The sequence below is a fragment of the Curcuma longa genome, chromosome 11, assembly GCF_044706935.1.
Source record: "Curcuma longa cultivar G26 ecotype Majalengka, Jawa Barat chromosome 11, ITB_CL_G26_1.1, whole genome shotgun sequence".
NCBI classification, from domain to species: Eukaryota; Viridiplantae; Streptophyta; class Magnoliopsida; order Zingiberales; family Zingiberaceae; genus Curcuma; species Curcuma longa.
The window spans coordinates 836,888-858,790 of NC_133871.1; the positions used below are offsets into that span (position 1 = coordinate 836,888).

Sequence of the window (21,903 nt, forward strand, 5' to 3'; positions counted from 1 at the left end):
CTTTTAATGATTATTTGTGTCCATGTTGAGTTTACATATCATAAAACATCTAATAAAATTATGTTTGAGATTCTAAATAATTATAAAATATAATTTGTTTTACACTACAAAAATTTTAATTGGTTAAAGGGTGGAGAGGAGGCTAGGGCTAAATATATATTTAGGAAAGAGGGAGATTGGTGGATTGTTTTTGAAAAACAAAACAGTTTGTCATGGTAAAAAAAGATTAATTTTATAAAAAAAATCATTTAGAAATAATATTCTGATTTATTGGAAAAGATTAATCAAGGGGGTTTTTTAATTACAAGCTTTGCGTATTTGATTTGCTACTAATTTAATTTCTCGTGTTCTTCCTTCCCGTCGAAGGCAGCCGACTTGTTCCTCGTTGGTTATCTGCAGAGAGAAGCGCCGATCCTCACACCCGAAGAAGTAAAAAGGAGCCTCTTGGAGGGGGAGAAACACAAAAGAAGATAAATTTACCTGTTTGATGTCCGGCATGGGGAGCGAGGGTGAGCCGGCGAAGCTCCTCCTGCCCTACCTCCAAAGGGCTGACGAGCTCCAGAAGCACGAACCGCTCGTCGCCTATTACTGTACTGTTCTTCGATTCAAGCCCCTAGGCTCCTCTTTTACTTTTTCTCGGAGCAAATTCTCATCGCTTCTAGCCCTAGGGTTGTCCCTCTTTTACTTTTAATGGATGGGTTTGTTGTAGGTCGATTGTACGCGATGGAGAGAGGACTGAAGATCCCACAGAAGGACCGCACGAAGACGACCAATTCCATTCTGCTTTCCCTCATGAAGCAACTTGAGAAGGTACTTATTTATCCTTCTTTCGATCTTTCTGCTTGAATTATGTTTGGATAAAGGTTGTTAGTGATGCCTGTTGGTTATCCTGAAAAGCGTTCGTTCTTATGTTGGAATTGGGGATTTTGATTGTTTGAGGAAGATGGAAGAATTTCATTGAATGCCAATTTTTTTTTTCACATCTTGTCTCTGATCAATCACTTCTTCAATCCTATAAGAAAAATGGGTTGTCCATTAGGAACTGCTGGGACTTTCGACCTATGATTTTCATCATTGTGAATCTCAGAATTGATTCTCACTATCTTTTGAAATTTTTTCAATTAGAAAAAAGTAGTGAGAGTTAATCAAATTACTATAAGACCTACTCCATTCCTGTTTATACGCTTTGGACCACCCAAGGACCAAAGTTTGAGAAAAATAGGCTTATCCTTCTTTGGCTCTGTGGACAAAATTCATTAGTAGAATAAGAATTTCCAATTTTTTTGTTGATCAGGCAACACTAGAATTTGAAATGGGGATAATGGAGTTATTGGCCCCTACATTACCGCTTTGCAATGTCACCGAATTCGTCCAAATTTAAACAGGATTTTCTATCACTGAATAAAAATTTAGTACAAATTGGAACCGTTATTATTTTTAGTTAGTAAATTTTGTCAATTTGTATCTAATCATTGCCTTACCTTATTTACATCATGAGAAGTTTTGATCCTTGACTAATTTGTACCATTCTTTTTATATTTCAATTCAATTACAATAATAGCATCATGAGAAGTTTTGATCCAGGACTAGTTTGTACCAATCTTTTTATATTTCAATTCAATTACAATAACAACATCATGAGAAGTTTTGATCCATGACTAGTTTGTACCAATCTTTTTATATTTCAATTCAATTACAATAATATACATGATATGTATATATATAAACCCACATAGCTAAAACAAAAACTACTACATATATATTGGGACAAGTCCTTTTTTTATGTGGGTATACCATATCCTTTTAGGGAATTGTTGTGCTTTTTATTTTTTATTTTATCTTCTATAATACAATAAAGGAAGGGGAGCTTTGGCACAATGGTAAAGTTGTTGTTGTGTGATCTGGAAGTCACGGGTTCGAGTTTTAGAAACAACCTCTTGCAAAGTAAGGTAAGACTGCGTATAATAAGCCCTTCCTTGAGATCCCACGTTGACGGGAGCTTCATACACCGGACTATCTTTTTTCTTTATCTTTTATAATACAATAAAGATTTGTTTTCATTTTGAATCCATTTGCTCTTTTGATACCTAATTAATGGAATAATATTATCATAATAATACATAGAAGTTTGGTGAATTTTAATATTTTATATAAGACTCCATAAATGTAAGTGAGGAAATTTTCTAGGAATTCTTTATAAATTCATTTCTGTTTATGCCTATTGTGAATTCGATCATGTGTTGAAAATGCCCTTCATTCCGTTGTCTCATTTTTGTTCATACGTATGAAATACGATTATTGGGTTGGCTAAAATTTCTTATGATTTAGTAAGCAAAATGTACATTCCATCATTGTGAAATTGCTCCATTTGGTTCGACAATATTGAGTTAAGATTTTGTATAAAGGGTATACTTAAATTTATGATACTCTAGAATGATGCAAATGAGGGAAAGTAAAAAATACCTTAGTTTAGTCATATATAATTTGAGACATTTTGTAGGCTTGTTAATAAGGGCTTGATTGAAGAATTTCATATGTTTTGTAATTTGAAGGCACAAATCAAGAAATTGAATTTAAATTGCTTGTAGAACTATATTAATTGATAGTTCCCTTGATCAACAAAGGCCCAGATTCACAAAAAAAAATGTTATGTATAAACCACTCATCTATTCTTTTGAACTATAAGTACCTGTTGAATTAACTTGCAAAGCAAGTAGGGATATGCAAGAAAAGAAGTTTTTTATTAGAAAAATTCGTATAATGAATTCCCCGAGAACACCGGATGACATTGTTGAAACATATCATTCTCTAGTAAATTACTAAATTCCGATACTAATCCACATAGGCAATTCTATATATCAAACTTGCAAATGAGTATTATTGTCATGATATTTCTTAGCATGCTACAAGTCTAGATGAATTTAAGTAATATTTTTTATTTTTATTATAGTTTATTTCACTAAATTTTTCATTAATTATCTAATTATTGCAAAATTATTTTTACAAGTCAATAAGTTAAATGGAAGAAGATTGGAGTAGAATTTATATGAATATCTCAATAAACATTGAAGAAATAATACTTGGAATCCTTTTAATTCAATTCAATTAGTACTAATTGATATAGTCCTACTGAAAATAAGTAAAAATAACTAAGTGAAAAAGATTACAATGGGTAAAACTTCTCTAAATTCATCTCGCATGCATTAATAGATGACGAAACATGTAGAGTATTAACATAGTATTATCTGACAAAATTAAATTCAATTGCCTATTAAATTGTTATAACCATACTTTTATAAATAAATAAACAAAATGAAAAGGCATTAAAGGAATAAAGCTCATCTTAGCATACTTTAATGTATATGCCAAGATGTGTTGAGTGTTAGCACAACATGGTGCCATTAATGATGGAGATCAAAACTTCAACATGAAATGATACTTTAACTTGTCCCTCCTCTAGTTGTATAGCTTCCTTCTCTTCTTTTTCTTCATCTCCTTCTTCCCTTCATCTCTAATTCGTTACCAACATCAGACACCGACACTCTATTGTGATACTAAAATTATTTTGGTTAAAACCAAAACTCCAACATGACTTGAGATTTTAAACTTGTAATAAAAATTATAATCAATCAAATATCACAAAGTCTTCGTGTTTACTATCGTTCAACATAGGACCTTAATGGAATTTTTGTCTTTACCAACACCATAGGAACATTAATATTAGAGATAGAAATAGGGATATGGAACCGTGTGGATTAGGCAACAACCATACAAGTTTATAACCTCTAATTTTTCCCCTCAATATATATTAAGCAGGACACAATCAATTTAATAAGTTTGAAAGTCAATTTTCTCATAGTACGATTTGATTGGTTCCATACGATTCTTTAAAGAATTTGTAATGATCTAGGAAGCCTTCAATCTCGGCCAGGCAATAAGGAAGCAATATAACAAGTTATTTCTTCTCTTTTCTTTCTCTATTCAGTATACATCTCTATCTATCTATATCCTCTTGGCTTCTCTTTCTCTATTAGTGATCATGATTCCTTATCCTCAATGATTGTAACAATTTGTATTAGAGCTAACAATGAGTTATGATTTTCAGAGTTCCCAAATAGTTGATAAAAGATTTTGCACAAGGTCATATTGAGTAAAAAAGACGATTTCAGAGATTAGAACACTGATCAAAATGAAAGTCATTTCAACTGTCCCACAAGTGATGGGTTACGAAGGGAATTGATAGTTCCCTTAACAAACAAAAGCCTAGATTAACGAAAGAAATGTTATGTACAAACCACTCATATATTCTTTTGAATTACAAGTACCTGTGGAATTAACTTGCAAAGCAAGTAGAGATATGCAAGAGAAAAAGTTTTTTATTAGAAAAAATCCTATAATGAATTCCCTGGGAACACTAGATGACATATTCGAAACGTATCATTCTAGTAAATTACTGAAATTCGATACTAATCAACATAAGCAATTTCTATATATCAAACGTGCAAATGAGTATTATTTTGTGTTGTCATTTTATTTCTTAGCATGCTCCAAGTCTAGATGAATGTAAGTAATATTTTTTATTTTTATTGTAGTTTATTTCATGAATTTTTTATTAATTATTTAATTATCGTAAAGTTATTTTTTCAAGTCAATAAGTTAAATGGAAAAAGATTTGAATAGAATTTATATGAATATCTCAATAAAGATTGAAGAAATAATACTTAGAATCCTTTTAATTCAATTAATACTAATTGATATAGTGTTATAGAAAATGTTATGGGTGTTATGACCCGGCCCGCAAAGACCAGTCTCAGGTTAGGGCACGTCAGCTAGAAGGGTGACTTGTTCGGACGCATTGGATAGAAGGAGGGAGACTTGACCGTCAAGGTTGACTTGACCCTATACCAGGGTTGACTGGACCCTACCCGTTCTGACTCACTCAGCTCACTTGGATCCCTATTCGGCCACTCGCCTATCTATTCGGACTCTGTCGACCATGGTCTGCCTAACTCCCCAGTCTGCCTAACTCCCAGTTCAGCTTCTTCGTCTTGTCCAAACCAAGTATCAAGGTACCGAGAGCAAGAGTTCTACTCCCGACTCACTAAGCACGGTACTCCTATATCCAAGCCGTGCTGATTCCCTTTCGGTCTTTTTCTCTCAGCCAGTCAAATCTCTCAGTCAATCACGTCACAGTTAAATCTCTCAGGCAGTCACATTGTCGCCGCCAAGAAGTTATGGGACCTGAAAATCTGTCCTATTTATCATGTCTAATGATGCGACTTTATTATGACAATGAGGGGACCGTAATGATCGTGACAAGATCCTGACAAGATATCTCCTCTGACAAGATAATATTTTCTTTAATAACGAAAGACAGCTCCTCTGACAAAATCTCACTGCGCAGATATTCTCCTTAATTAATGATAAGACAAGCTGGTATAATTTTCTCCCCTCTTTGTCTATATAACCTCCTGATATTGCAGGCACAAGTATGTAAGAACACAATCTAAAAACCCGTTCCTTCTTGCAAGTTGTTTCTTCTTCTTCCTCCTCAGTGATTGACTTGAGCGTCGGAGTGGTCGAGCCAGGGACACCCCTGGCCTTCCTTCTCACTGTGTTGGTGCTTGTAGGTCCTGGAGCTCATCCTTTTCTTCCTCCTCATGACGTCCACCTTGGTGCTGCGTGGCTGGTGACGGGTCCACGAGGCGATCTCAGCAGGAACATATTTTGACGCTGTCTGTGGGAATTCCTTTTTTCCTGCTTTGAGATGTGACCATGGACGACCCCACAAGACCAGCCCTCTTCACCTTGACGGAAGAAGAGCACAACCGTCTCTTGTGCGGTTCATGCTGCTTTGCAAAACCAACCCTTCGCCCCAGCTCTACCCTCCAAGATACCAACATGATCCGCGGAGGTCCCCTAGATCTCTACTCGAAGGCCACACCTAGTAAAAGTACCACGGGCCCCTCCTGTACAACCCGTCGCATATATGGAATCAGCAGTAGAAAGAACTCCTCCCAGGGAGGCCAAGGGCAAGAGCTCTTGGTTAGGGGACAAGGGTGAACTTGATAACTCACCCTTTACCAAGCGAATACTAGAAAAGGAGCTGCCTCGTCATTTTCGAGCTCTTCAGCTAGCTGATTACACTGGGACTACTGACCTGGAAGATCACATAGGGCGGTTTGAGAATGCCGCCTTACTACATCAATATACTGACGACATCAAATGCCGTGTTTTTCTGACAACATTAGCTGGAGCAGCTTTGCGCTGGTTCAACAGACTTCCTCCCTCCTCCATCTCCTCTTTTGTCGACTTCAAAGCCACATTCTTGCGACACTTCGGCACCAGCAAGACATATCGCAAAACGTCGATGGATCTTTTTTCTATCAAACAGAAGCCGAGAGAATCCTTAAAGGAGTATCTGCATTGCTTCAAACAGATAGCACAAGAAGTATCTTCTACTGTCTCGGAGGTCTTGGTAAGTGCCTTCTCTCACGGATTGCTAGAGGGGGATTTCTTCAGGTCCTTAGTCAAGAAGCCCCCCGAGAACTTTGACATCTTATTAAGTCGGGCGGTTAAATATATTAATATGGAGGAAGCTCAGTCCGCTCAATGTAAGGATATCGATGCCAATCGGCAAGCCTTACCGAGCCACAACGCTCCTGTAATCGGCCGAGCCGATCAAAGACTGCTGCCTCAACCCTTGAGAGTGCTCGATTTGGGGGCTCGTGCAACGTTCTCCAAAATCAATCATCGAGCCATTCAGACTGTGGAAACTCGGCCTTATCGAGCTTGACAAGCTCAGTCGTCGATGTGCCGACTCCGGAGGCTCGCTCCTTGTGCATATTGTTGTAACCTGTTTTGACTCTAATGCATATGCCCTTTACAGGTCATCATTCTATCGGGTCCTCCACATTATTTCACCTCTCCCGACTCGGATATAGTCGCGGATCAAGCTATATATTCCCCTGGTCTTGAACCAACGACGTTCATCAGCAATTGCCCTTTTTAGGGTCCAACCTCTCTCGACTCGGACATAGTCGTGGATCGAGCTATATATTCCCTTGGTCTCGGACCAGTGACGTCTATCAATAATTGCTTTTTTCAGGATCTAACCTCTCTCAACTCGGACATAGTCGTGGATCGAGCTATATATTCCCCTAGTCTCAAACCAGTGACGCCCATCAGCAATTGCCCTTTGCAGGGTCTAATCTCGTCTGACTCGGACATAGTCGTGGATCGAACTATATATTCCCCTAATCTCGGACTAGCGGCATCCATCAACAATTGCCTTTTTTAGAGTCCAACTTCTTCCGACTTGGACATAGTCGTGGATCGAGCTATATATACCCCTGGTCTCGGACCAGCAGCGTCCTTCAGTAATTACCCTTTTCAGGGTTCTAGGGTTCAATCTCTCCCGAGCTATATATTCCCCTGTCGAATCAGCGGGCAATTACCCTTGTCAGGGCTCAATCTCTCCCGAGCTATATACCCTTGGTCTTTGATTGTTCCAGGGTTCAGTTTCTCCTGAGCTATATATTCCCTTGGTCTCGGATCAACGGGCAATTACCCTTGTTAAGGTTCAATCTCTTCCGAACTATATATCCTTGGTCTCTGATGGTTCTAGGGTTCAATCTCTCTTGAGCTATATATTTCCCTGGTCTTGGATCAGCGGGCAATTACCCTTGTCAGGGTTCAATCTCTCCCGAGCTATATATCTTTGGTCTCTGACGGTTCCAAGGTTCAATCTCTCCTGAGCTATATATTCCTCTAGTCTTGGATCAGCGGGCAATTACCCTAGTCAAGGTTCAATCTTATATATCCTTGGTCTTGGACTAGTAGTGCTCTGAAGACTATCTCTAGTCTGTACCAGCAGTTTCCTTCAACAACGGTTCCTGACTTGCATGCAGAGTCCGCGTTAAAATACTCTAACTTCGGATTATTATCGCCTCTATTCTCTCGGACTCCAGGTGCCACTCCCTCCTTCAGCTCGGTTATATTGGTTTTATAGTAGTTTTCCTTCAACATGGCGGATAAAATGAGCACGAAAGATGTTTCATTTATATATATACAAAGTTTTATATACTAAACTCTACGACGAGCAGTACATACAGTCACTCACCTCTCCTCTCCGACTTGGGCAACTCAACCCACACCTTACCTATATTCAAGAAATCTACTAAGGTACCAGGAGGAATCAGTCCAGCGTTATATACCTCTCCTCTCCGACGCGGACAACTCAGCCCACACCCTACCTATATTCAAGAAATCCAGTAAGGTACCGAGAGGAATCAGTCTAGCCTCATATACTTGCGGGCTTTCTTGAAGCTGTACTGAAGCATCTTGGCTGTCTTAGCCTGGAACATATCTTGAACCTCGTCCGATCTGACCTATTCCTCCTTCCGAGCCGTGTCCTCCTCATCGCACTTGTAAGCCTCTTCTCTGATCTTACCAGCTCTAGCTCGGCACGTAGACACCCTTGCCCCTCTAGGGCCTCAACAGCCTGCGCTTGAAGAGTAGCAATATATGCCTCGGCCCGTAACAATCTCCGATTAACTTCGGCTGTCTGTCTGATCCCTCATCGCCTGAACTTATTTATAAACATCGGCCCGCGACCACTACCGTCCGATCAGCGACTGATCGGACGACTCCGAAGCTGCCGTACACAGCTCCCCTGTGTGGCAGGCGAGCTCGGTACACATCCCCCCCTCGCGTGGCGGGTGCACAGAGCTAGGTGGCAAGCTCGGCGACCCATTGTGGCGGCTTGCCGAGCTCGATGCCGAGCTCGGCCGCTCCAAATGGCTGAGCTCGAACTGGCTCGAGCTCGGTGGCGAGCTCGGCAGCCCCCGCTTGGTACGGTGGCATTATAACAAATCCTCACACATTGGTATTGCAATTCATCAGTGTCAGTTGGTAGTGGTAGTTGCAATTCATCACATCAGTGTCGGTAATATTATACAGAAACCTTCCCAATCAAGCCTTCTCCATAGTTGTAGAGTTGAATCGACATCTTGCTGAAAGCCTTCCTCACAGTGTCCTCGTCCATGCACTTGGCTTCGCTTGTCCGACAAAATCCATCCTCCCACATCAACATCAGGGTGCCATTGTCGTCTCCCACCACCTTGCAGATATTGACACCCTTGCTCCTCGGGCGAGGGTGTATGATCCAGAAAACAGAGTAAGTCTAATCCGAGTTGAGGCAGACGTTCCTGATTGCCTCATGAAGAGCCATCATCTCTATTGCATCCTTGCTCCTGCTGTCCCCTCCTCTTGCCGAGCCCACCATTTCGTCTACCTATCTCTCACTCTATTTCTTCTTCCTGCTAAGACCAAAAGCCTCAATCTACTCTTGCACTTTCCATCTCATTATCTCTGTTAGATTGCAAGGCATCACAAGAACAGATAGCACAAAAGAATTTTCCTTAGATTTATGATCATATAAGGTCGGGCTACTAGGCTAGCAACTTTCCTTTCAATGGTCTCTCTATCCACGAGTGGACCTATCTGAAGTAACGGTTGCCAATTAATCAAAGAAGCAAAGGGACGACAAAGTTGAGGTGGCAAAGTAAAGCTAAGCGCGATCTCTGCAATCGTGTCGGATGTGTGTATGGCGGTGGAGAGATGGTAAGAATGGGGAAAAATCGTCCGACCTCCTACTGTTAGCTTGGCAGCTTGTCCGCGAGCACGTGGCAAGCAGCTTAGAGGTCGGCAGCACAGGTTGGCGGGCGATGTAGCATGCACGGCAGCTTGGCATGGCGGTGAGTGAAGTCAGTGCGTGAGTTTTGGATAGAGAGAAGATGGGTAGAAAGAAGACTGCTTTTCTCACTTAACTCTAACTGGGCAGAGAGAAGTGCTTGCGGCCAGGTGGGGAGAAAGAGAAGCAAGAAGAGAAGTCAAGCTCATAATCAGGTAAATGGAGTGATTGATTGGACTGTTGGGAGTGATGCAAGTGAGTGCAGACAGATTGAGTAATTGATTTGGCGAGCTACACACACTACTGAAAAGGCAGGGCCCTAGGCCCACTTCACACTCCTCTCACTACCTCTTCCTAGAACCAAACCGAGATCAAGGTAGTACGCTAGAGCAGCTCGGCATGGCAGTGAGTAAAGTCAACGCGGACTTTCTTCTTAGCCTTCTCTACTTGAGTCGGTGAATATGGTTACGAGATTTTAGCAGCCTCATAATCGAGCGCACCTCGAGCCGCGTGAACAGCATGGTTTGTCACCTGATCGGACTTGGACTATCTCTCCATTTCTGATCCGTATTTGCAAGGGTAATCATATCCAGTCTGTCATAAACTTGGTCTAGTCAGTCGACTTGTCCGCTCCTTCGACTAGACTTGAGGGGAGACTCGTGTTATGGGAGATATGACCTGGCCCGCAAAGACCAGTCTCAGGTCAGGGCACGTCAGCTAGAAGGGTGACTTGTCTGGACGCGTTGGACAGAAAGAGGGAGACTTGACCCTATACCAGGGTTGACTGGACCCCACCTGTTCTGACTCACTCAGCTCACTTGGATCCCTATTCGGCTACTCGCTTATCTATTCAGACTTTGCCGACCACGGTCTGCCTAACTCTCAGTTTAGCTTCCTCGTCTTGTCCAAACCAAGTATTAAGGTACCGAGAGCAAGAGTTCTACTCCCGACTCACCAAGCACTGTACTACTATATCCAAGCCATGCTGATTCCCTTCCGGTCTTTCTCTCTCAGTTAGTTAAATCTCTTAGTCAGTCACGCCACAGTCAAATCTCTCAGGCAGTTACATTGCCGCCGCTGAGAAGTTATGGGACCTGACAATTTGTCCCACTTATCATGCCTAATGATGCAATTTTATTATGACAATGAGGGGACATTTCATACTGTAATGATCACGACAAAATCCTGACAAGATATCTCCTCTGACAAGATAATATTCTCCTTAATAACGAAAGACAACTCCTCTGACAAAATCTCACTGCACAGATATTCTCTTTAATTAACAATAAGACAAGCTGGTATAATTCTCTCCCCTCTCTGTCTATATAACCTCCTGATATTGCAGGCATAGGTACACAAGAACACAATCTAAAACCCGTTCCTTCTTGCAAGTTGTTTCTCCTTCTTTCTTCTCAATGACTGACTTGAGCGTCGGAGTGGTCGAGCCAGGGACACCCCTGGCCTTCCTTCTCACTGTGTTGGTACTTGTAGGTCCCGAAGCTCATCCTCTTCTTCCTCCTCACGATGTCCATCTTGGTGCTGCGTGGCTGGTGACGGGTCCACGAGGCGATCTCAACAGGAATAGAAAATAAGTAAAATAACTAAGTGAAACAGATTACAATGGGTAAAACTTCTCTAAATTCATCTCGCATGCATTAATACATGACGAAACATATAGAGTATTAACATAGTATTATCTGACAAAATTAAATTCAATTTCCTGTCAAATTGTTATAACCATACTTTTATAAATAAATAAAGTGAAAAGGCATTAAAGGAATAAAGCTCATCTAAACTCATCTTAGTATACTTTAATGTATATGCCAAGGTGCGTTGAGTGTTAGCACAACATGGTGTGCCATTAAATGATGGAGATCAAAACTTCAACATGAAATGATACTTTAAACTTGTCTCTCCTCTAGTTGTATAGCTTCCTTCTCTTCTTTTTCTTTTTCTTCATCTCCTTCCTCCCTTCATCTCTAATTCGTTACTAACACCATACATGGACACTCTACTATGGTACTAAAATTGTTTTGGTTAAAACCAAAACTCCAACATGATTTGAGATTTTAAACTTGTAATAAAAAATTTTGATCAATCAAATATAACAAAGTCTTAGTGTTTACTATCGTTCAAAATAAGACCTTAATGCAATTTTTGTCTTTACCAACACCATAATATTGAATTGGGGGATGGGTAGGAAAATCAATATTAGAGATAGAAATAGGGATATGGAACCATGTGGGTTAGGAAACAACCATACAAGTGTATAACCTCTAATTTTCCCCCTCAATATATATTAAGCAGGACACACAATCAATTTAGTAAATCTGAAAGTCAATTTTCTCATAGTACAATTAACAGTGATTGGTTCCATATGATTCTTTAAAGAATTTGTAACGATCTAGAAAGACTTCAATTTCGGCTGGGCAATAAGGAAGCAATATAATTAGTTATTTCTTCACTTTTCTTTCTCTATTCATTTCCTCTCCCTTGTCACTCTTATCACTATACATCTCTATCTATCTATATGCTCTTGGCTTCTCTTTCTCTTTTAGTGATCATGATTCCTTATCCTCAATGATTGTAACAATTGGTATTAGAGCTAACAATGAGCTATGATTTTCAGAGTTCCCACATAGTTGATAAAAGATTTTGACAAGGTCATATTGAGTAAAAAAGATGATTTCAGAGATTAGAACGCTGATTAAAATGAAAGCCATTTCAACTGTCCCACAAGTGATGGGTTGCAACGGTGGTGTTTGCCCTCCTTTGTTACAAGTACCTATTGTTCTTCCTCCCTACAGGTTCCTACTTTGCAATAATGAGGCAATAATGCAAATTTTTGTATGTTCTCTCTTTTTTCTCTGTTCGCATCGCCCCTCTTTTCTCTCTACCTCGTTATCTCCTGCTCTTGGTTTCTCTTTATCCTTCCTCTACTACCACCCATGGTTCCTTATTCTTGATGATTGACTGATTGTAACAAAACTCTCTCCCAATTTTTTTCATTTCATAAATTTGGCACCACACTGGTACGTCATCTTCCATCTTCTTTATCTTATACCTAGGCATAATGGTGCTATTTATTTTCAAATACTGTCCGAGTATGCAATGAAACTGAACTACAAGGTTAGAATCACAAAACAATTGAGTGTTTGTGACTTTACAAATTACTTGAAAATCTACAGCTTTATGGCCTTCAATTTTGGACCTTTGAGATACGAATGTTGAGATGGGTGCTTTATTTAATAGAAGAAACAAGTACAAAAGATGTATTCAGAAAAAAATGGAGATAGTATTAGAGATAAAATAGGGAGAACAATGAATTTTGCTGTTGACATCAGAGACTGAGAAGGGAAAATGTAGAAATGAGATCCATAATGCATTATTTGGAAAGATAATAGATCAAAGAAGAATAACATCAGGGTATTTGTGATGGAACTTGTTAAGATGTAAGGTACATAAGCTAACATATATAATATACATCAAATATATTACTTTTCTTATTACTATAATAAAGCAATTATTATAGTTTTGTTGGATCTATACCTGCTTGTCTACTTTGCAATTATTTAGCATTGATTTATTAAGTTTTCATATTGAAGACGATAATAATTATCATTTGAACATTGTTGATTATTATCGGAGAGAAATGTTACCTCATAGCTTTATCTCACTAATATTTGTTGTCTATCATTATATATATGTATATATATAATTGAGTACTAGGGAGAGAAATATGCATGATACTGTAAAAATTGTAGGATCCAACTTATCTGGTGACTCCTAACTGACAATTAATAATTTATTTTTACAATAATGGTTTTCTAATATCTGAAGAGAATCACCATTGAATTTCGTTTTAATACTCTATTTCTATGTTGGATGATAATTTGTTTCATTTTGACTCTGATTCTGTGATTTTGCACAGGACAAAAAGTCATTGCAATTAGGGCCTGAGGACAACCTTTATGTGGAGGGTTTTGCATCAAATCTTTTTACAAAGGCAGATAAGCAAGATCGTGCTGGTCGTGCAGATCTGTATGTGAAGGAACATGTTTCTTTATCGTTTTCCTATCTATCTATCTATACATATCTGTTAAGACATTTCACTGGCTTTTCTTTGTCTCACAATGGTTGGGAAATTAAGTAGTAGTAATATTACAGGAATACTGCAAAAACGTTTTATGCTGCGAGTATCTTCTTTGAGATACTATATCAGTTTGGTGAACTTCAGCCTGAAGTAAGTTTTACACTTCACCATTTGGTAAAAAACTATTTTTTTGGTTCAATATGAGCAAGCAGACTAATGCTGATCATACTGTACTTTCCAGATTGAGCAAAAACAGAAGTACGCAGTTTGGAAAGCTGCAGATATAAGGAAAGCTCTTAAAGAAGGCCGGAAACCTGAACCAGGTCCTCCAGGTGGTGATCCTGATCAATCATTTTCCTCAGGCCCCTCAAGCTACACTTATGTATGCTCTATCACCTGTATTTCATAGCCAAATAAAAAGAAATACAGAATGTTTCTTTTTTATGAATCATAGCATAATGTTGTGGGCCTAATAGTGTCATCTTTTTTTATCCTTTGTCAGGGCATACAACCAAGTGATGGATTGCCATCTAGCCAGCAATTTGAAAATGCATCGACTCAGGATAAGCACAAGGTCAATTTGAATGTGTAATTTGTGCATAGCTTGCTACATATTCCTTGCTCACAAAATTGTTGAAGCTCATCTATTCTTTTTTTTTTCCTGTTCCTGTACAGAATTCAGGAGGAAGTGAGCATTTTGTGGATAATTATAGAAATGCTGATTTACCCCCTCAGAATACTGATGAGCCACAGGGTTTTAGTCAGGCACCATCCTCGTATCCAGGTCCTGATTATCCTAATGATATTCACCATGTTCAACCAACTAGCCAGCCTGAGTATCCTGATTACTCTCAAAAACATGAGCATCACTCTTATGGAAACGAGTACCAACATATCCCTCAAAATTCACAAGAAAATCTAAACCCTACTTTTTCATATCCCAATTTTCAGTCTTATCCAAGCTTCCATGATAGCACCTTCCCTGCGGCTCCTACTCATCAGTCTTCTTACAACCACGATCATGATAGCACCTTCCCTTCTGCTCCTACTCATCAGCCTTCATACAACCATGATCACGATACTACCTTCCCTTCTACTCATCAGCCTTCATACAACCATGATCACGACACTACCTTCCCTTCTCCTCCAACTCATCAGCCTACTACTTACAACCGCCCCCATGATCCTGCAGTTTACGCTCACCAATCTGCTCCTGTTCAACATTATGCACCACCTGTGCAGTACACTTCTAGCAGTGCCCACCTCAATCATGGGGTGCAGACTGTTCCATCCTCTGAGAGGTACAAGTATGATAGCAATTATCAACCTTCTGCTGCGAAAATTGCTGAAGCTCACAAGGCAGCAAGGTTCGCTGTTGGAGCGCTTGCATTTGATGATGTGACTGTTGCAGTGGATCACCTGCGTCGATCGCTTGAACTTTTGACCAATCCTTCGGCTGAAACTCATTAGTTTGTGTCTGTTGGGGTTGCTTATACTAAAAGCTCAGTACTGTTCTGGTTGTTGCTTCGTATGCTACGTGAGATCTTTTGCTACCCCTTCATATTTCCTGTCCATCCTTTGATCTGTGTGAAATGCCATTTTAAATACCATAACGGCTTCTGAAATAGTATTGTTAAATCTGGCTATAAGCTTGTGTATTTAATCTGACCTAAATATATTGTGGGATCGGCTGCAACGTATACGTTTGGTACTTATGTTTTCTAGAAGCAGATGACTATGGCCAAATTACTAATTTGATGATATCCTCCATTCTTCCAGTAGTTCTCAGGCAATCGGCAAATGTGGCCAGGTATCAAAATCCTCTAATTATCAAAACTACCACATTGTTTGAACTGAACCTATCGGATTGCATTGCCAATTATTTCTTCCCTGGAGTAGTACTATGTTTCCAGCTCTTCTTTTATTTGACAAATCTCTTGGCTAAGTTGACTGATTTAACTAAATCGGTTAGTCGTGATTATTGATTCCCTCTCGCCTTTGCAACTCAAAGGCTCATTTTTAACTCAAATTCATTATGTCCTCTCTAAAAGGCACCCTTGTTTCTTGCAGGTGTTCTCAGATGCTCTCCTTTTATCGGTAGCTTTAGTTTATGATCTTTGAAGCTTTTTTGATCTCTCAAATGATCTCGTTTACTTGTAGTCCCTACCCTTTTTCTCTTGAACACCTTTCAAGACACTTGGATAAGCATGATGGAGGAAATGCTCTTGCGAGTCACAATTAAAATTTAAATCCCAATCTACAAACCCCAAAGTCAAGTTACATAACTTAGGAGGAAGTGCTCTTGTGAGTCACAATTAAAATTTAAATCCCAATCTACAAACCCAAAGTCAAGTTACATAACTTGGCATCCCGACTTGGCATCTCGAGTTTGAAAATTGCAGGATTTTGTAGTATCAAAATCACTAGAGCTATTCAATAGGCTTAGCTAATATCTTCTAACCTAATAATACCAGTTCATTCATGGTTGAAATTGTTAGTATAATGAACACTAGATAATCGAATTTGAATTTTGATATTGATAAAAGTTCAAAGTTAAGTCTTATTATGATCTAACAGTTTGATCAAGTGTGCAGGTAGTTCAACTAGGAAAGCTTTACTAGATCAGTTGGATCAAATATTAGGCAAGAAAGTTTTAGCATATCACGGACACCAAGTAGGAAAGTATAGATGGGGCGGTGGACTGAATAGCTAGTAGGCTAGATTTGATGGATTAGTAGGGACCAAAGATCAAGTAAGAACAAAGTCTTCGAGGGTCAAGTGATCGGATGTTGAGTAGAGGAAACCCAAACAGGTCTAAGGATTAAAGATTTGGCTAACGGTAAGTTGAGTTATGCTCTTGTAGTGAAGTGGTTCTTCTGAAAAGAAGAACGGGTAAGGATGAGTCCTCATTATGGGAACATCCTTAAACAACGATCTGACTAAGGGATCCACTTGGAATTCGAAGTTGAGATTACATAGTTAGACAACTGTCAGACTTAATTGTACTTAATTTTCATATTACTGTGCTAACTCTATTTTATAAGATCGGGAGACCGATCGGTAGATCAAATGGTTCTATCGACCGAAAGGTTGGTTCGATCGATCGAACGCTAAGCTATTAGTTGAATTGTCTCATATACTGATGTGACATTTGAGGTGGATTGGATAAGTCTCGGGCTGTCGATGTGGCACGAGACAATGATGATCTTGTTGATGTGGTGTGGGGATAACCTTTGACCAACTGATGTGGCAGATAACTCAATTAAGGATAAGGACCGCGATGCTTATGTGACAAAAGGTCATCATCAAAGAGCTGACATGGCAGAAGGAGATTAGACAAAGGCTGGATAAGCAGACCAATCCTGTAGATTAGTAGACCGATCAAACGAATCTAGATCCAATTTTTGAGGTGATCAGTATACCAATCAAGTCTATCAGTAGACCGATCCAGACCTATAAAAGAAAGCCTCAAACAAAGGCTTCATCATCAATTCTCAAGTGCTCCTACTCTCATCTTGCTTTGAAACACCGATGTTGTAGGACTAGTGTGCGCTAGAGGAGAGTGAATAATGTTCATCACTTTCGTTCATTCTGTCAAATAAACTAATAGTGAATATTAGACACAATATGGGGGACTCGCAAATTTTACTTGGTTCATAACCCCCAGAGTTAGTACGTCCAAGGTCTATGTACGGGAAGATGCCTGTCTACTAATAGTCTCCTTTTCGTAATTTTTCTGGAGACGAAAAAACCCATCTTACAGTCTAAGTAATGATATAAAATGAAAGTACAAATAAATAAGACTTAATTAAAATAACCAAATCTTGAATAGGTCGATTTGAAATTCTTGAGCACACCCTTCTTGGAGCTTCTTGATCGCACGAGCTAGGTTTCATTCGCGTTCAGCAGCATCGCAGGATGAAGGATTTGGAGTATTAGTGTTGTTCTTAATGCTGCACGTTGATGGCCTTATAACGAATCTTCTGGGCACTTAGATCTCTTTTCGAGCACCTTGAACGGATCCAATCCGATCCGATTCCGTCGGTCTTTATCGAGGCCAATTCCATCTTATCCAGGCATCTGGCCTAACCCCAAGCGCTTGGATGCTCTAGGCTCCCGGATTCAGTCAACTCAGGTTTAACCTGAGTTAACTCCGGACTTAGTTTGGTTGCTTCTGTTTGCTCATCTTATGCTTCCTCAGTCTTGCTTCCAACTCCTAGTTCTGGCAAGCTCAGCATACAACAAAGAAGCAACCTAAGCCTACTTATAATCTGTCTGACTTATTAGGCTTACCTAAGTTTTACTTTGTAGATCTAACCTACTAGACTTACTTATGCCTGACTTCCAGTTAGGACTAGTCACTATGCAGACTTTCCACTTATCAAACATCCGATCACTCTTGATCTGCTTGGACTTTCTCTTGCTTAACCTCCAATTAGATCTAGTCACACTTAGTAGACTTTCCACCTGCCAAACATCCATCATCCTTAACTTGCTTGGATTTTTCCTTGTCTAACCTCCAGTTAGGACTTTCTTGCCTAGCTTCACTCACTAGGACTTCCTACCCAGTTTCACTCACCAGAACTTTCTCTCCCTAGCCTCTGACTAGGACTTCTCTTGCCTAGCCTCCAACTAGGACTTCTCCTGCCTAACTTCTACCTAGGACTTTTTGCTTGGTCCAACTGATTAAGACTTCTCACTAGTCTTCTGGTCAAACTCGCTGGACTAGACTTCACTCACATCCAAATATTAGTTCCTATTGATGGGAACTTGGAATTCCGTTCTGTTGAATTCTTACCAGACAAAAATTTTTCGGAGACGGAATCTTTTCAAGTAGCCCTCATATTCGATCAACTATGTGCTTGATCGATGCATTAAGATTATTGGGCTCTTGTGTTGATATTCAGGATCCATACAAAGAAAAATAAAAATAACTATGCAGCGGAATGAAATAGTTGTACCTTTCTTCTTTGTAAGTTGTGTAGATGATTGTACATACCCAAAAACCTCTTGATCTTCTGTTGTATTCCTCTTCTTTTCTTGGACGTTGTGTGGGCAACGTTCTACTAAGATGACTCCACCCAATTCCTTCTAATCCTTTCTTCTAATCCGATGACAAGAACTCAAGGTAGAAGCTATTTCCTTCTTCCTCTTCCTCTTCCTCTTCCTCTTCTTCTTTCTTTTCTTCTCTTCCGATCCTCTCCTCTCTTCTTTGGGTGCCGACCCCATCAAAGGAAAGAATCCTTTAAAGGTGGCACCACCTAAAGCTAGGAGAAGGAAGAGACTTTAAAGAGAATCAACCAAAGAGGAAAAGATAAGAAACCCTTCTTCTTCTTCTTCTTCTTCCTCTTCCTCTTCTCCTTCTTCTTCCTTTTCTTCTTCCCCTTCTTCTTCTTCTCCATTATGGGCGCCGACCCTAGCAAGGAAGAAGGGAGGAAGGATCCTTGCTATGGGCGTCGGCCCTAGCAAGGAAGGAAGGGAGGAAGGATCCTTGCTATGGGCGCCTGCCCTAGCAAGGAAGGAAGGGAGGAAGGATGGGAAGAAGCCGGCCTTTAGAGGTTTTGAAACAAGGATTAAGTTCTCCTTTTGCCTCTCCCTCTCCTCCCTTTATATAGCTTTGCCATCTTAGAAAATTTAGAAAGAATCTAACAAACTTTTCTTATCCAGATTTAGTTAGAAAAAATCTAAAAAATCTCTTGATAAGATTTTGTTAGTTTCTTTAATAAATTTCCTTAACTAAATTTTATTATTATCTTAACAAAATCTCTTAATAAAATTTCGTTAATTTCTTAACAAAATTTCTTTATTAAGTTTTGTTATTTTCTTAACAAAATTTCATAACAAAATTTTTATGAAAAAATTATATCAAAATTTTGTTTACAATTTAGAAGAAATAGAATTCTTAACAGAATTTCATAACAAAAATTCTTAACAGAATTTCTTAATAGAAATTCTTAACAGAATTTTTCACAAGAAAAATTCTTAACAGAATTTTCTACCCGAAATTCTTACAAAATTCTCTTAGGTGGATTCAAGGCTTTATCCAGAGGCTACAGCAGGGACCTAGAGGAGGAATTGGTTATGACCTCCTGATGGGCTTGGGCTTCCTATGTTCTCCCTGAATACCCAACTCAAGTCCATCAATAATAATCCATACCACTAAAGGGTTATTATTGAACTACCGCACCAATCTCATATTATGATATGGACTCCTTCTTATTATGAGTGCATTAATCTCCCTATGTTTAAGATATCGTATGTCCGTCAATTAATTGAATTACTGATAACTCAATTAATTAACTTCTGAATCCAAGAGTAGTACTGATGAGTTAGGGTTTTATGCATTTTTAATCGATTCAATTTTGGATTTTTACATGAAAATAAATTGTGTAATGAATCGATTTAATCGTATTTATTTTATATTGCATAATTTGAGGCTTAATCATAATTTTCATGATTTAATGATGAATTTTACATTAATTGAGTTTAATTGATTATAGGGTTCAAATCAGATCAAGCTCGAGCTCAATCGCGATCGAATCGAACCAAATTCGTCCAAATTGATCAAGCCACATGTAGGACATGACCTAACTCAAGCCTGATCAAGATCCATCAATTTTTCACAAACCCTAGGCTGCCCTAAACCCTAGATCAGAGATGCATCACTGGATCAGAAACGGACGACCCAGATTCTGTGATTAATCAGCATATAAAAACCAAGCTTTAATTGATGAACAGTGGCTGTGCCACTGTTCATCGTCCCGAGTGCGACATCCTCTACTCGACGACGTAACTCCATGGCCGGTCCCGTCCACCCAAACTACCTCCATTGCATTCCTTGATCCCTGAAGAAGCTGAAGCCGGCCGATTGGGTATATTCAGGCAGCTGGATTTGGCGCAACGACCAGGGTTTCACCGGCGGCCAAATCCCTATTTTCGCGTGTTCTGGTCATCTGCAGCAGCATCCAACGCTGCGATTCCTTTGAAGGGTTCTCCTAGGATCGTGGAGCCTCCCTATATCATCATCAATCCGATCGGAGCACGATGAAGATAGGAAATCTGATTTTGCAGCTCAAACAGCCGCGTGCAGCAGTCTGTTCTTGGTCGGAGAGGGTTTTTCCTGGCGATTCTCTGGGTTCGGGCACACGAGAAAACAACACCAACGACCAAATTGAAGTCTCCAAAAGGATTGTCAAAGCCACATTGCTGGATTTGACGATTTGTTGACGCCAAATTGAGGAAACAAAGGAAAAGGGAGGCTGGATGCATTAGTTTCTGATTTTTTGTTTTAGCTATTTTTGAACATTCTTGTTCTTCTGCATTTTAGGCTATCAACCGCATACTTGTTTGAGTTTGTTAATTCCTAATGATAGTTTATGTGTTTTAGGATTCAATCTAGTGCCATTAACTTGCATTTCTTGCTCATTGTCTTATTTCGATTTTTGATAACTTAGGTATTGTTACTGTTTCGTGCCAAGTTTGATTCCGTGTATCAGTTGGATAGGTTAGATTGGCTTAGTCAGTGATCTTGCTATTAGTCAAGTGGAATTTGATAGTTGGATTGCATAATTGCCTTGCTAGTTAAGTCTGTTGCCCTTAAAATCAATTGGTAACCTTAGCTTAATTTTTGCTTTTCCTTGTTTCTTGAATTGCATGTCTTGTTTCATTCCTAGTTTCCTAGTTTCATTTGTTTCTATTTATTGATTTCGAATTCACAATTTAATTGAAAAACACCAAAACCCTCAATTTTCATAGAAAATCCCAAAAAGAACGACACGTAAGCTCGAATTAGACAATTTTCTCTTAGTCCTTGGAAAAATATGACTCGAGACTCCTATACTTCATTTGTTTGAATTAATTATGGGGTTTTGATAAATTTAAAATTAATTTGCAACCCTAATCATGACATATCTATCAATTCTAGGGTTGTCAAATTTTGGCGCCGTTGTCGGGGAAACTAGTAGAAATTATTTACTTTGAGCTTTAATATAGTTTTACATTTTTTGTTTCTATTTTTCTTGAATTAATTGCATATCTGATTTTTTTTTCCTTTGTTTTTGTTGAGTTTATGACTAGGAGTGCAGGTGATGATTTAGATGAGTTTGATCCAGAGTTA

At 39.2% G+C, this 21,903-nt stretch overlaps 1 protein-coding gene across 1 annotated transcript; it reads left to right on the forward strand.

Annotated features, from left to right (window-relative positions):
* Nucleotides 1-349: 349 nt before the first annotated feature.
* Nucleotides 350-15,514, forward strand: LOC141839578 (protein HOMOLOG OF MAMMALIAN LYST-INTERACTING PROTEIN 5). The gene is made up of 7 exons (XM_074727358.1): nt 350-590; nt 710-810; nt 13,626-13,735; nt 13,862-13,937; nt 14,029-14,169; nt 14,290-14,361; nt 14,463-15,514. The coding sequence occupies exons 1-7, from the start codon at nt 488-490 to the stop codon at nt 15,255-15,257; spliced, it is 1,398 nt and encodes a 465-aa protein (XP_074583459.1). The 5' UTR covers nt 350-487; the 3' UTR covers nt 15,258-15,514.
* Nucleotides 15,515-21,903: the final 6,389 nt, after the last annotated feature.